The sequence below is a fragment of the Chiloscyllium plagiosum genome, chromosome 40, assembly GCF_004010195.1.
Source record: "Chiloscyllium plagiosum isolate BGI_BamShark_2017 chromosome 40, ASM401019v2, whole genome shotgun sequence".
NCBI classification, from domain to species: Eukaryota; Metazoa; Chordata; class Chondrichthyes; order Orectolobiformes; family Hemiscylliidae; genus Chiloscyllium; species Chiloscyllium plagiosum.
The window spans coordinates 15,989,415-16,002,169 of record NC_057749.1 but is presented as its reverse complement, the minus strand read 5'-3'; the positions used below and the strand labels follow the sequence as shown (position 1 = coordinate 16,002,169).

General features: G+C 39.8%; 1 protein-coding gene across 10 annotated transcripts in view; it reads left to right on the top strand.

Moving 5' to 3' along the window:
• Positions 1–12,755, top strand: part of ppip5k1a (diphosphoinositol pentakisphosphate kinase 1a) — a 162,220-nt gene that overhangs the window by 116,842 nt on the left and 32,623 nt on the right. For 6 of the 10 annotated variants that reach the window (XM_043680429.1, XM_043680430.1, XM_043680433.1 and 3 more), the window contains one exon: positions 9,114–9,239. The exons of the other annotated variants lie outside the window; for them this stretch is intronic. In XM_043680429.1, the coding sequence (XP_043536364.1) occupies positions 9,114–9,239 (126 nt within the window). The remainder of the gene's footprint in view (positions 1–9,113; positions 9,240–12,755) is intronic. 10 annotated transcript variants of the gene reach the window in all.

The following is a 12,755-nucleotide window of genomic DNA, read 5'->3' as shown; positions in this document are numbered from 1 at the left end:
GTCCCAAAGAGCGGAATAGAGCTCGACCGGTAAGCCGTCGCTTCCGGGAGTTTTATTCTTTTCGAAGGACTCGAGGGCCTTGGTCAGCTCGTCCAGAGATAGCGGCTGGTCCAGCCTCTCCCGTGTTCTGTCGTCTAAGACCTCCGTGATAGAGGACAGGAACGACTTGGAGGCCGCGCTGTCGGTTGGCTTCGAGTCATACAGACTAGCATAGAAGGATTTACTGATCCTCATGATGTCAGCCTGAGATGACGTTACCGAGCCATTGCAGAATCCATTGAGTGTTATACCTACTGCACAAAATAGCAGATGGCCAGTTCTATATGAAGGAATCTCTGGAAGCAGCTGTGGGAGTGATAACCATATCACCTTTTGATGATGAAGATGGGCATTAAGCTGGCCTTGTTGCTTATTTCACCCCCCCCCCCCCCATACACACACCTGCCCCGGATCAACTCAAGCTGCCCATTTTAAACCTTTGTTGGAGCATTCTGCCCCCAGCAAGCTCGAAACTACCTGCAATTAGAATTCACAGTGCAGCTGACCAACTGAATGCAAATGAGCCTCATGCAGCCTCTCGCTATCTGATGTCTGCCAGCAATGAATATCAACTCCACTTAGCCAGAATAGATACAAGGGCACAGAGCTGTTTTTAAGCCTTTGTCTACTTTTAACATTTATTTCTTTCTCTGCACTTTGCTCATGTCAGTTTCTCTGTGTATTCAGTTTTCTAAACTGCAGTTTCAATGTATCTTTCCCTTCCCATTTTATTTTCCAGTGAAGGCTCTCCCTTTTTCAATGTTACAACAAAATCTTGTGAAACAAAATGCAGAATAGTGCCAAATCTATGCTTAGTCATACAGCTGCCAAACAGGAATGTGTATCCTTGTTGAAGCCTCGGCAATGCTATTGCATCCTTTAGGGAGTTTAAAGTAAGTGGTGAATGCCAGAATAGAAGAAATGTATTGTGGAGTACTCTTTAGGCTCTTTGTTCCTCAGAATTTCTGGATAAATCCATTGCTTTTAGTAGGAATGGGCTCAAGGCCTTTTTGGCCCAATTCGTGGAACAGCAATCAATGGTCAAACAATCGTACACCCACTCTGGCTCTGTTGGTATAGACACTACCAGTGTGACACTTAGACAGAGCAACAACTCCACTCAGCTACTTGGCCAAAGATACTGTTGTTACTGTTCCGAAAACAGTGGAGCACATTTCACTAGCTTGTGCAAACCACAAGGTTTTTTTTTCTGTACAGATTTCAAGGCCTTCCATTACATTGGCTATACTTCGCATGCACATCCAGACTGTCAGTGTCAATTGGCTGTTCGACTGTGAGGCATCAATGCCATGCTCCCTTTCACTGATCTCATTCATTGGTATCTCTCTTTCAAACATTTTAGCAGGTGTTGTAGCATAGCCATCAGGAGCAGGGTCACTTGTCCTCTTCAGTTTCTTCATAGTGCAAGGCATTGAAGCTAATTCTAGGCGATGTATTTTCAAAAGATTCAATATTCTAAATGTATTGAGCAGCATATTTTAATGTAATGTTGAATGTAAAGTTGTTACCGCCTTAACTTTCAAAGGTAGTGAGAGTTGCATTGCTTTGCTGTGTCACATCATTCCACAACAAATACTGTGAACTTCTCCACTCATCACATGTAGCACGCCTCCGAGTACAGCACAATGAGTGAAAAGCCTCCAAGGCAGTGAGTGCATTGACTTCCTAATGATTAATCCCTTTTCACAACTGGAGCCTTTCTGCTTGTTCAGAGCTATCATACAATCCAGTGCTTCATTCAGATAAAAGCACTCTCCAAAATTTTGATATTTGCATTGAAGAATTGGGAAGTTGAACTTTTGAACCTCCAATTTTACATTTGCAGCATTGGTGTAGGGATTTACTTTCATATAGAGCCCTTAATAGAAATGAAAAGAGGCAGCACCAGAGAGATTTGAAATGAAATCAATTTCCATTTTAGGATTACACAGCTGTCTGGTATATTCTTTGTAGTTCTTTGTGTGTGCTGGAGCTATGGTGGGGGGTGGTGAGGTATAATCCTCAGTAATTTTCTGTTCCTCTCTTTTCTGGAACAAATACAATAGTAATTTAAGATTTCAGTGGTTAGCCTGCTGTCTGTTTTTTTTTTCCCTAACCCCTTGTTTCCTTTACTGGAATGCATTCCACAGTCCAACACTGCCTGTGGTACTTCACATTTTACTCTGATGCTTCTCTGCATGGGAAGGTTTGACAGGGTTGCAAACTTGGCTGAAATTTGCTGTTTGTACATGCAAACGAAAAACAGGCCTTTGGTAAAGATGTTAGAGGCAGAGAGATTGTATGTCAACAGAGAATGAGGTGCGTTCATTGTTTTGAAGTAGATCAGGGTATCCAAGGTGAGAATGACAAGACATTGTAGGTGAAGCTGGTACTGTGTTTGTTGCTGAACGCACTTTCATTCGGTGTAGATTTTAACATGTTTCATTTCTAAGCATTGATTGCGTCTATTTAATAAACTCTTTAATTTAAAATTCTGACCACAAATGTTCACTGACACATTTAATTGAAATGACCTCAATAAAATGTGTGCATCTAACTGTGCTATCAAGAGTTTTGACTTATATTATTCCATTCTTCTGTAATTAATACATTTTAAAAATATAATCAGAAATGCTGAAAAATGCATCTGGGGAGAGATAAATAATGTTACTTTTTAATGTTGATGATTATTTATCTGAAATCAAGTAAGTTAGAAGTTTAACAGTTTTAAGTAAGCTCAAAAATGGAGAATGAAGGGACTGAAAAGAGAAGCTGACAGGGTGGAAGGCAAGAGATGAAACGACAAAAGGGATAATGTAAGACAAAAGGAGATACAAATAGAAAAAGCAAAAATAAAGGTGTCACAGAGATGCACCTGAGGGAAAAGACCCTTGTTATTCATCTTATCTATGCCCCTCATGATTTTATAAACCTCTATAACTTGCCAAAAGTAGAACCATTACCACTACCTACTTTCCAAAAAAAAGTGCATGTAACAGTCATGTTCTAATTAATTGATTGTGTTGTGTCCAGAGGCTCAAAGTTGCTTAATTGAAAGATTAGATGCTTTATCTCAAGGTTACATTGAACTTCATTGGAAAAGTACATGAAGCTGAGATCAGAGTGGGACAGAGAAGATGACAAACCACTGAAAATTCTAGGTCATGCTGTGGACCAAATAGAGGTTTTCAGGAAAGCAATCACTCAATCTAAGTTTACTCTCTCCAATATGGAGGAGACTGCATTGTGAGCAGAACATGCAATATTCCACATTGGAAGAAGTACAAGTACATTGCTTTCTTGCCTGGAAGGAGTGTTTTTAAGGCTCTGAATGGTGGGATGCATAAACAGACGATCATGGTATGATCTCATGTTGTGTAGACCAGATTGTGCAGTTTCTCACCGTTTCTTTCTCCATAGGACATTGACGAATCATCTGAGTTTTTAAAAGAAGTCCAGTAGCCTTTCCTAGTGCTAGCCCACAAATTAGCAAAGTTATTGAGTACATTTTCACAACCTAAAGCAATATTGTGATTGTGTGCAGTTTTGGTCGCCATACTATAGGAAGGATGTGGAGGCATTGGAACGGGTGCAGAGGAGGTTTACCAGGATGTTGCCTGGTATGGAAGGAAAATCGTATGAGGAAAGACTGAGGCACTTGGGGCTGTTTTCACTAGAGAAAAGAAGGTTTAGGGGTGACTTGATTGAGGTGTACAAGATGATTAGGGGGTTAGATAGGGTCGACAGTATGAACCTTTTCCCGCGTATTGAGTCGGGTATTACAAGGGGGCATAGCTTTAAATTAAGGGGGGGTAGATATAGGACTGATGTTAGGGGTAGGTTCTTCACTCAGCGAGTCGTTAGTTCATGGAATGCCCTGCCAGTAACAGTGGTGGACTCTCCCTCTTTATGGGCATTTAAGAGGGCATTGGATAGGTATATGGAGGATAGTGGGTTAGTGTAGTTTAGGTGGGCTTGGATCGGCGCAACATCGAGGGCCCAAGGGCCTGTACTGCGCTGTATTCTTCTATGTTCTATGTTCTATGTAATATTGGTTGTGTCACCTAGAGTCAAACAGCTGGAAACAGATCCTTCAGTCTGACTCGTCCGTGCTGACCATGTTTCCAAGCTGAACTAGTCCCACCTGCCTGTGTATGGCCCATATCCCTCCAAACCTTTCCTATTCGTGAAATTATCCAAATGGCTTTTAAATATTGGAACTGTACCCACATATATCACTTCTTCTGGCAGTTTATTGCAATTCGTGTAAAAAGAAAAAGTTGACCCTCGTGCCCTTTTTAAAACTTTCTCCGGTCACCTTAAAAATGTGCCCCCTAGTTTTGAACTCCCACACCCAAGGGAAAAGACCCTTGTTATTCTTATCCATGCCCCTCATGATTTCATAAACTTCGTTAAGGCCACCCTTCAACCGCCTATGCCCCAGTGAAATAGGTCCCACCCTCCTGCTTATTTTAATCATTCAAGCCCTCCATTCCTGGCAATTTCCTGGTAAATCTTTTCTGAGCCCCCTCCAATTTTAATAATATCCTTCCTATATCAGGGCAACTGGAACTGCACAATGTACTCTGGGTAGCATGGTGGCTCAGTGGTTAGCACTGCCTCCTCACAACACCAGGGACCTGGGTTCAATTCTAGCCTCAGGCGACTGTCTGTGTGGAATTTGCACGTTCTCCCCGTGACTGCGTTTCCTCCGGGTGCTCCGGTTTCCTCCCACAGATCGAAGATGTGCAGGTTAGGTGAATTGGTCATGCTAAATTGCCCATAGAGTTAGGTGCATTAGTTAGGCGGAATGGGTCTGGGTGGGTTACTCTTCGGAGGGTCAGTGTGGACTAGTTGGGCCAAAGGGCCTGTTTCCACACTGTAGGGAATCTAATCTAATCTAATCCACTCCAGAAGAGGCCAAAGTGTGGAGCTATATTTGGTACTACAACATCATCACGCTGGTTAGCCCTACACCAGAATGAGGGTGGGACTATATAATAAATGCAACTCTGACTAATAAGGTAGTATGTCACTATGTCATTTAGCAGTCTGTCTGGTTTCTACCATCGACTTTTCTATAAAGGACTTTGGGTATAGCACAGTAATAGATTGGCAAGTTGCACATCTCTACACCAGTACAACAACCTTTGCTGTGATTCCAGATACAATTTGCTGTCCATGAGCAATATGCAATAATGTTGGACTATCAATGTCAAAATTATCTGTGTTTTAGCATTCTTTAACATCCAATTCCTGTATTAGCATCTTAAAAGGATTGCTGTGGGTGGTAGGAAAGTGGAGCTGTGTTTGTATTTAGGTAGCGTTCATTATTCACTGAAATATCTTCCACTTTTGTGTTGCTCAGACTGTTATTTAAATAAGAAATTAAGTCCTAGAACTTCCCAGAGGCAGGACAGTGTGATCCAGAGTTATACTCCTGCACAACCAAGTTGATTAAAAACAGTTATTTTTATTTGTCCTCTAGGCAGTTAACAATATGTGATACAAGAAGAAAACTGAGGAACTTCATCCAATTACAGTGAATGCACTTTACTATTGGACTTGTTCCTCTTGGCACAGGAATCTTGCAAAAATGTCAAACTTTAAGAGTTTTATAATGTATGTATGCCCTAAATCTGCCAAATGTCCATTTCCTGCTGACAGATTTCAGACTACAGATGGCTGCTCTCTTGGGTAAGTGGAGTTAAGTTAGACAGGAAGAAGCATCCTTGGTTTTAGTCTGATCTGTGCTAATTTAGCTGATCTACCGTTAACTAGAGTGGGAAGAGACTAAGTTCTCAGTGTTGCAAGTGTTTGTGAGATGCATGGTGAGTACAGACACGGTATACTGCTTTTCATTGCTGAACAACTAAATAATTAGCACCAGCTTCACTTCATAATTCTTTTCCTTTGTACTTTCATGGAATATAGGCATTACTAGCGTGGTCAATGTTTGTTGCCCATTCCTAATTATTCTAAAACTGAGTAGCTTACTCAATTATTCCAGAGGGCAGTTGAGAGTAAACTTGTGGGATTAGAGTCACATGTAGACCAGACTGGGTAAGGATGGGAAATTTCTCTCAATGCTGAACCAGATAGTTATGATAGTTACCATTACTGATCACTGGCGTAGCATTTAAATTTTAAAATGTTTGTAAAATCTGGGAAAACACAACAACAATTATAATCAGCCTGTAAATTTCTTTGATAGGAGAGTTACTGGTTTGAATAGAAGGGAGCTGATTAATTGTCACAAATTTGTAATGCGCCTGTATAGAGACCAGGCTATTTAACAGCCCCCAGAAGCATTGACATACAAGGAAATTTATCAGCTGATTGTAATTATGCTGTGATTTCCTGGTTTTAAAACTAGTTTAAAATTTAATGTGAGAAATTGTTGTGGTCTGCTTACTTGTTTCTGCTTGGATTGAATTTTGGCATAACAGATAGTCATTTTTGCCAAATTCAGTCAGGTACAATTCACTCGTCTCTAGCACTTGCAGACTGCAACACTCCATCTGGCAGTGACCTCACCGATTAATGCAGCCTTTCTTGAAGTATTTGCAAGATGATGAGTTGGAGTTGGAGAGACTTCAGAAACCCACTTCATTTGACCACCTGCTGGCCAGATCTTGTAATACAATTATTACATTTGTTATGGCAAAATCTGATAGCAAATGTTGACATAGAAGTCTACAATGTTTAATGTGCTAGATGTGCACGCCATCAGGAATTAAGATTTAGAAACAGGAAATTGTGTACCGGTCATTAAATTTCAAATTATCTTTCTTGATATTGTATCAGTTGAGAAACTGCCATTGAAATGCCGCATCTTGTATTTTTGTAAAAATGGGTTGTGGTGCCAGAATTTCCGAACTTGTTCTTTTCTAATTTCTTTTTCTCTATGAAATGGGGTAGGCCCTTCACCCCTTCATGCCTGTCCCACCATTCAATTTGTTCATGGCTAACCATTCCAATCAGTGTCCTATTCCTGCTTTTGACCATACCCTTTGTTCCCTTTAGCCCTAACATCTATAGCCATCTCCTTTTTGAAAACTTTCACTACTTCAATTTAAATCTTAATAATTTCTGATTCATTTTACAACTTTATTTTATTTTAAAAGTCATATTGTTTTCTTTTTGCTGTAAGATTTTTTGAATATTTATTAAAATAATGGGTCCTTTGACAAAAATATTACTTTGTAATCAGAAGCAAAGTTTTGGATGTATATTTGCTCACTGAGCTAGAAGGTTCGTTTTCAGATGTTTCATTACCATACCAGGTAACATCATCAGTGCGCCTCTGAATGAAGCACTGGTGTTAGTGACCTGCCTTCGATTGATGTGTTTAGGTTTTCCTAGATTTGTGATGTCATTTCCTGTGATGATGCCATGTCCTGTTCTTTTTCTCAGAGGGTGGTACGTGGAGTGTTTGTTGATAGAGTTCCGGTTGGAATGCCATGCTTCTAGGAATTCTCGTGCGTGTCTGTTTGGCTTGTTCTAGGATGGATGTGTTGTCCCCATCTATATGTAAGAATACTAGTGAGAGTAGGTCATGTCTTGTTGTGGCTAGTTGATGTTCATATATCCTGGTGGCTAGTTTTCTGCCTGTTTGTTCAATGTAGTGTTTGTTGCAGTTCTTGCAAGGTATTTTGTAAATGACACTAATTTTGTTTGTTGTCTGTATATGGTCTTTCAAGTTTGTATTGGTGGGTTTGTGGTCAACAAACATATTGACTTAGACCCCATTTACTACCCTCTGAGGAAAAGAACAAGAAATGACGTCACCAACCCAAGAAAACCTAAACACATAAATAGGAAGTGGGTCACTAACACCAGTGCTTCACTGGAGGGAAGCTCACTGATGATGTTACCTAGTATGGTGACGAAATGTCTGGAAATGAATTTTCCAGCTCAGTGAGCAAACCTACATCCAGAACCTCAACCTAAGCTACAAATCTTCTCAAAACTCACTAGAAGTGAAAATGTTTTAAAATACCTGAAGAGGAAACAAAATTTTAATAAAAATATCAATTGAAAAATAAAGTGCTGGTAAAATGTGGTGGCAACAACTATAGAGAGAAAATGCAGTCGATGTTTCTGGTTGAATGACTTCTTCAGAACTGACAGGAGTCAACATCTGGGTTAGTCCTTCCCAATACAGCTAGCTGTTTTATAATCCCTACTGAGTCATGTCTTCAGGTCAGGGCAGGCTTACGTTGGATGCTTCTTATTATATAACCACTAAAGGTCACTGTTGGGATATGGGCTCCCGGAGGGAGCTACATCTAGGAAATTTCACACGAGCAGGACAGTGCACAAAGGGAATCACATAACAGAATATCACGTCTGGAGAGGACAATTTACTAAAGGAACTGAGAGGATAGAAGCTATTTTCTCTGGGCAAATCCAGCACAAGAGCATCTCATTAAAATTAGAACTAGGCCATGTAAGAGTGATGCTGTTGCTCTTCAAACAATGGATAGTGAAAACCTGAGCTCCTGACCTAAATGACCTTTCAGAGTAAGGGTACCTTGAGAATTTCAAAACTCAGATTGGTGGATAATTGCTGATCAAGGTTTGTAAGGATTGTGGTCCAGGGTGGGGACTTGGAATTAAAGATGTAGATCAACCAGAATCTCATTAATGAGTGGGACCAACCTGAGGGGCTAAATGGCCTCGTACTTGTGTTGAGCCTAGATTCTGTTGGGTGGTGAAAATGTTTAAAATCTCGACATAGCTAGTAAAACCATCTGGAGGTATAATATGCACAGATTTAGTGTTTCCACATTTAAATTTTGTTTAGAGAAATGTAGAGGTGTATAAAACATCTGATGGGTGTAGAAACTGGTAATTTGGGGCATTTATGAAGTTTATCTTCACTTTTTTAAATTTTAAGTAATGGATCCCTAATTCCTCATTCTGAAATACTGGCATGATTTTGGATGTTCTTTAAAACGTTATCTCATACCTGTCCTGCATGTATGTGTTTTACATTAAATAAAATCATGCAGCATGGGGGATTGTACTAAACCTCTTTTTGACCTAATGCCTAACCATCTCGTGTGCAGGTTCCCAGTGTGCTGGTTTGTTCAGTACCACAGTACTTGGTGGCTCTTCTAGTGCCCCTAACCTCCAAGACTACGCCCGCTCGCACCGCAGAAAAAGTGGCTCCAGTTACTTTTCTTTGAAGGATGGTAGGTTGTTGAGAACTATTTTCAATTTGATGGCTCGACAGTGCTGGAAGAGATCCAAATGCTGCATCTTAGCCTACGTTCATTTTGTTAAAATTATCTCAGTAGAAATGTCATTCTGGGGAGGGTGATGGTTTCCAAAAACATCAATGACTTTTCACCCATAGACAGTAACTCTTCCCTGATTGTGGATCAGACATTTGCAATATTATCATGTGAGAGCTGTTGCTTAGAGTGATAGTGATTCTAGTGACATATCCAATTTCACTGTCTGCAAATTTAAGGAGGATTAACCTAGATACAATGAATGATTGGATGTCTCCCATATAAACAGCAAGAGAAACCAGATCAAGCATGTGTAATAATGTGCACAGACAATACATTTCCAAAGGCAGTATTCAGCTTAGTAAATACATCTGTTAATCAATAACTTTAGACCTAACATGCTCTAGATGCCAATGATGCCTGAAATCGCCATGACAGTTTGAGCATCAGCTCATTATTGATGCACTTCCGCTTAGGAAAAGGATCTCTTGATTTACTGTTAACACAGGAATATTTCTCAAATAGCCACAGATTAATCATCGTCAGAAGATTCTGATAGGTGTAGGAACCTGATTAGTGGCGAAGACTTCAGGCATATGTTACGTATGGATCCATGAACTGCCATTGGCTGTAGTGTCAGATGTGCTGTGAAATGGAGCCATCTGGACAGTGAAAGTCCTTGCGCTCACCACCTATTCAGTGAAGTTGGATGGCGTCAGTTGCATTTTGGGGGCATAGTAATCACTCATCATTCTCTTGCCCTTTTGACCCCAGAATGGTTCACAGGTTCCACCTTGAAATTCTATCCAGTTAAATAACCTAATGATCACTTGGGTACAGAGTGAAAACTGGTTGCTCAGTGAGGAATTTCTGGTACTTCACCCCAGTCAGTTCCTTCAGGATAGCAAGGCACAATGGAGGGGAATGGAGAAAATGAAGAAATAGATTACAATGTTGTGCAGTTTAATGAGTACTTAGCTCTAGATTAAATACTGAATGTTTAGCTTAAAGTTTGATAAATGAGGGGATGTTTAACCTGTCAATTGAATAACTGGATTTGTTGTCAGTGAGATACAGAATCCAACTGATGAGCTTCTCTGTGGTGCTTCTTTCTTGAGGTACTTACTGAAACTGCCAGCAAGCAGACAATTCACCATAATAAACAGTGGGTAGGTGGTAATAAGGACATCCATATTCCACTTGTGTGGAAGGACCTATTCTATATAATGTTTAATATTATTGTAGATATTAACATCAGGGTCTACTTCCACCACTAATGCCTGTAAAGTGTGATATGGAACCGACAGATCAGAATCATACTGCCAAATCCCACTTACTGCCCATGGATAAAAGTGTTCTATGCATGTGTGTTTGCATGGGTGTAGGACCATGTTTCCTGTTTTCTAATGCCTGTTCAGTTTTTTTTCTAAATGGAGCAGACCTAAAATGAAATATAATAAAAACTAAATGGGTGTTGAGATCACTAAAGGGTGGGGCACATTTAAAAACATGTATTTATTCATTCCCAGAGTGTGGATGTCACCGTCAGGATTAATGCCCACTTTTAATTGTCTCCAAGTTAATTGATATGCCAGTCTTTGTTGTATTATACTGCAGGCTTGCACTTGTTCCTGGGAAAGGTAAGCTGTTTTGCCAGCTTGACGTTTTGTTAATTGCAATGTGAGAACATTTGACAATCTGTTATGTAAGGTTCTCCAAACTCTCTCCATTAATTTCAGTGGGAGAGTATGTTATGGATATGTCTGGAATGCAGGATGGGGAAGACTACTTCACGAGGCAATCATTGACTTCTGTTGCATTCACACACACCTCATAAATGCAGTGCCTCACCAATTCATGTATTAATTATTATTTGCTTATAATTCTATATAGCTATCAATATTTTTAGTTCACAAAACACTACTCTTTTGTTTTGACAGTGTTCTTTGGCCAAGGGTTTTTGAGTTGAATAAATGAATACAGACAGTTGTAGGGTAGACTAAATAAAGTTAAGGATGTTTCTGTTGCCAGTGGAAGTGGATTCTACTGGCTGTCATTGCAAGATAAAATTTACCCATAACATTTACGTTGGGCAGATGCTACAAGTAGTGTATGCATTCAAGATGTAACTCTTTTAGTTTGTCTTGAGTTATACTTCACTTTCTCCTTTGTACTAAATCTTCACACACTTGCAATAATACCTGCATTGTTCAGGGGTATAAAGGAAAATATTCCTGTTACGTAGACTGTTTCCAATTTTGACAGCAAAATAACAGTCTTAATTGTGGCAATATAACAATTGAAAATTGAAGCAATCTTAATGTTAGCTAGAGCATCTGTGTGAAGAATTGTACCAGGTCAGTTTTGGAAATATGTTTCTGGATGAGGCATCGCACCTTCAGGAATTGCTGACACCAACTCTTCTTGTCACTGTCCCCTGAAGAATAACCTTCAGTGTGCTGATGTTTTAGGCTTGATTGTCTGAATCTTCTTTTGCCCATCCTTGGTGACGATGTGACTGAAGCAAGCAACTGTGCAACATGGGGTGGTATGCCAAGTCATATGATGGAACTGGATCCTTCAATAAGTACATGAAGGATAATTATGATACAAAGCCATTCTTTAAAAAGTGGTAGTTTGAGCTCCAGAAAGATAATTGTAATGTTGCAGCCTTGCATTCATTAAAATGGCTTTGATAAATCATAGGAAATAGGCTATCATTAAGGAAAGCTGCAGAATTCATCCCGATTTCTTAAAGGAATACCATTTAAGACAGGCGACAGAAAATTGTGCGAAGTGTTTTGTTTTACACTTGTATGACTTTGGAAAGGGGTGTAGGACTTGAGCAATACAACTGGTCTAACTTTCTCTTTATCCTTGCTTCCTCTTTTCTATGTTCCCTTTTATCTGGCCCTGCATCTTTTTGCTACACCTTCATAAAGCTCTGAAGTTGTGATGTTTAAAAGAATACTATGTTTTTTCTTGAGAATCTTTTCTCTTCTGATCAAAGTTTTTATAGGTATTTTTAAGCATTCGCAGAGCTCTGAACCAGCAGGTCTTCAGTGAATTTATAGACCTATTGTACCCAGAAGCCAAAGAACTAATCCAAGTTGGCTTGAGCTCTAGCAATCTACAAACATTTTTCAAAGCAATTCATCATCAAAGGCAATAATAATATTAATGTGGATTGATTGACTAGCCAGCCTACACTTAATCTCTGACAGAACTTTCCATTCCTAGTGTATGATGAAAATACCATATACCAATAATGGCTATAATCCAGTCTCTAGCAGATTCTGGGCTGAAATAGAGAATTTACGATTGCTTGCCACACAAGCTGTACTCTTCCTGTAGGTCAGCTGATTTACGCAGTAAGCAGCAGAACCTCACTAAATCCCTGGTGAGTTTGCTGATTGGATCTGAAGCAACAATAGGGGCTTAAGGTTGGCCTTCATGAGCATTGTTTGGAGAGGG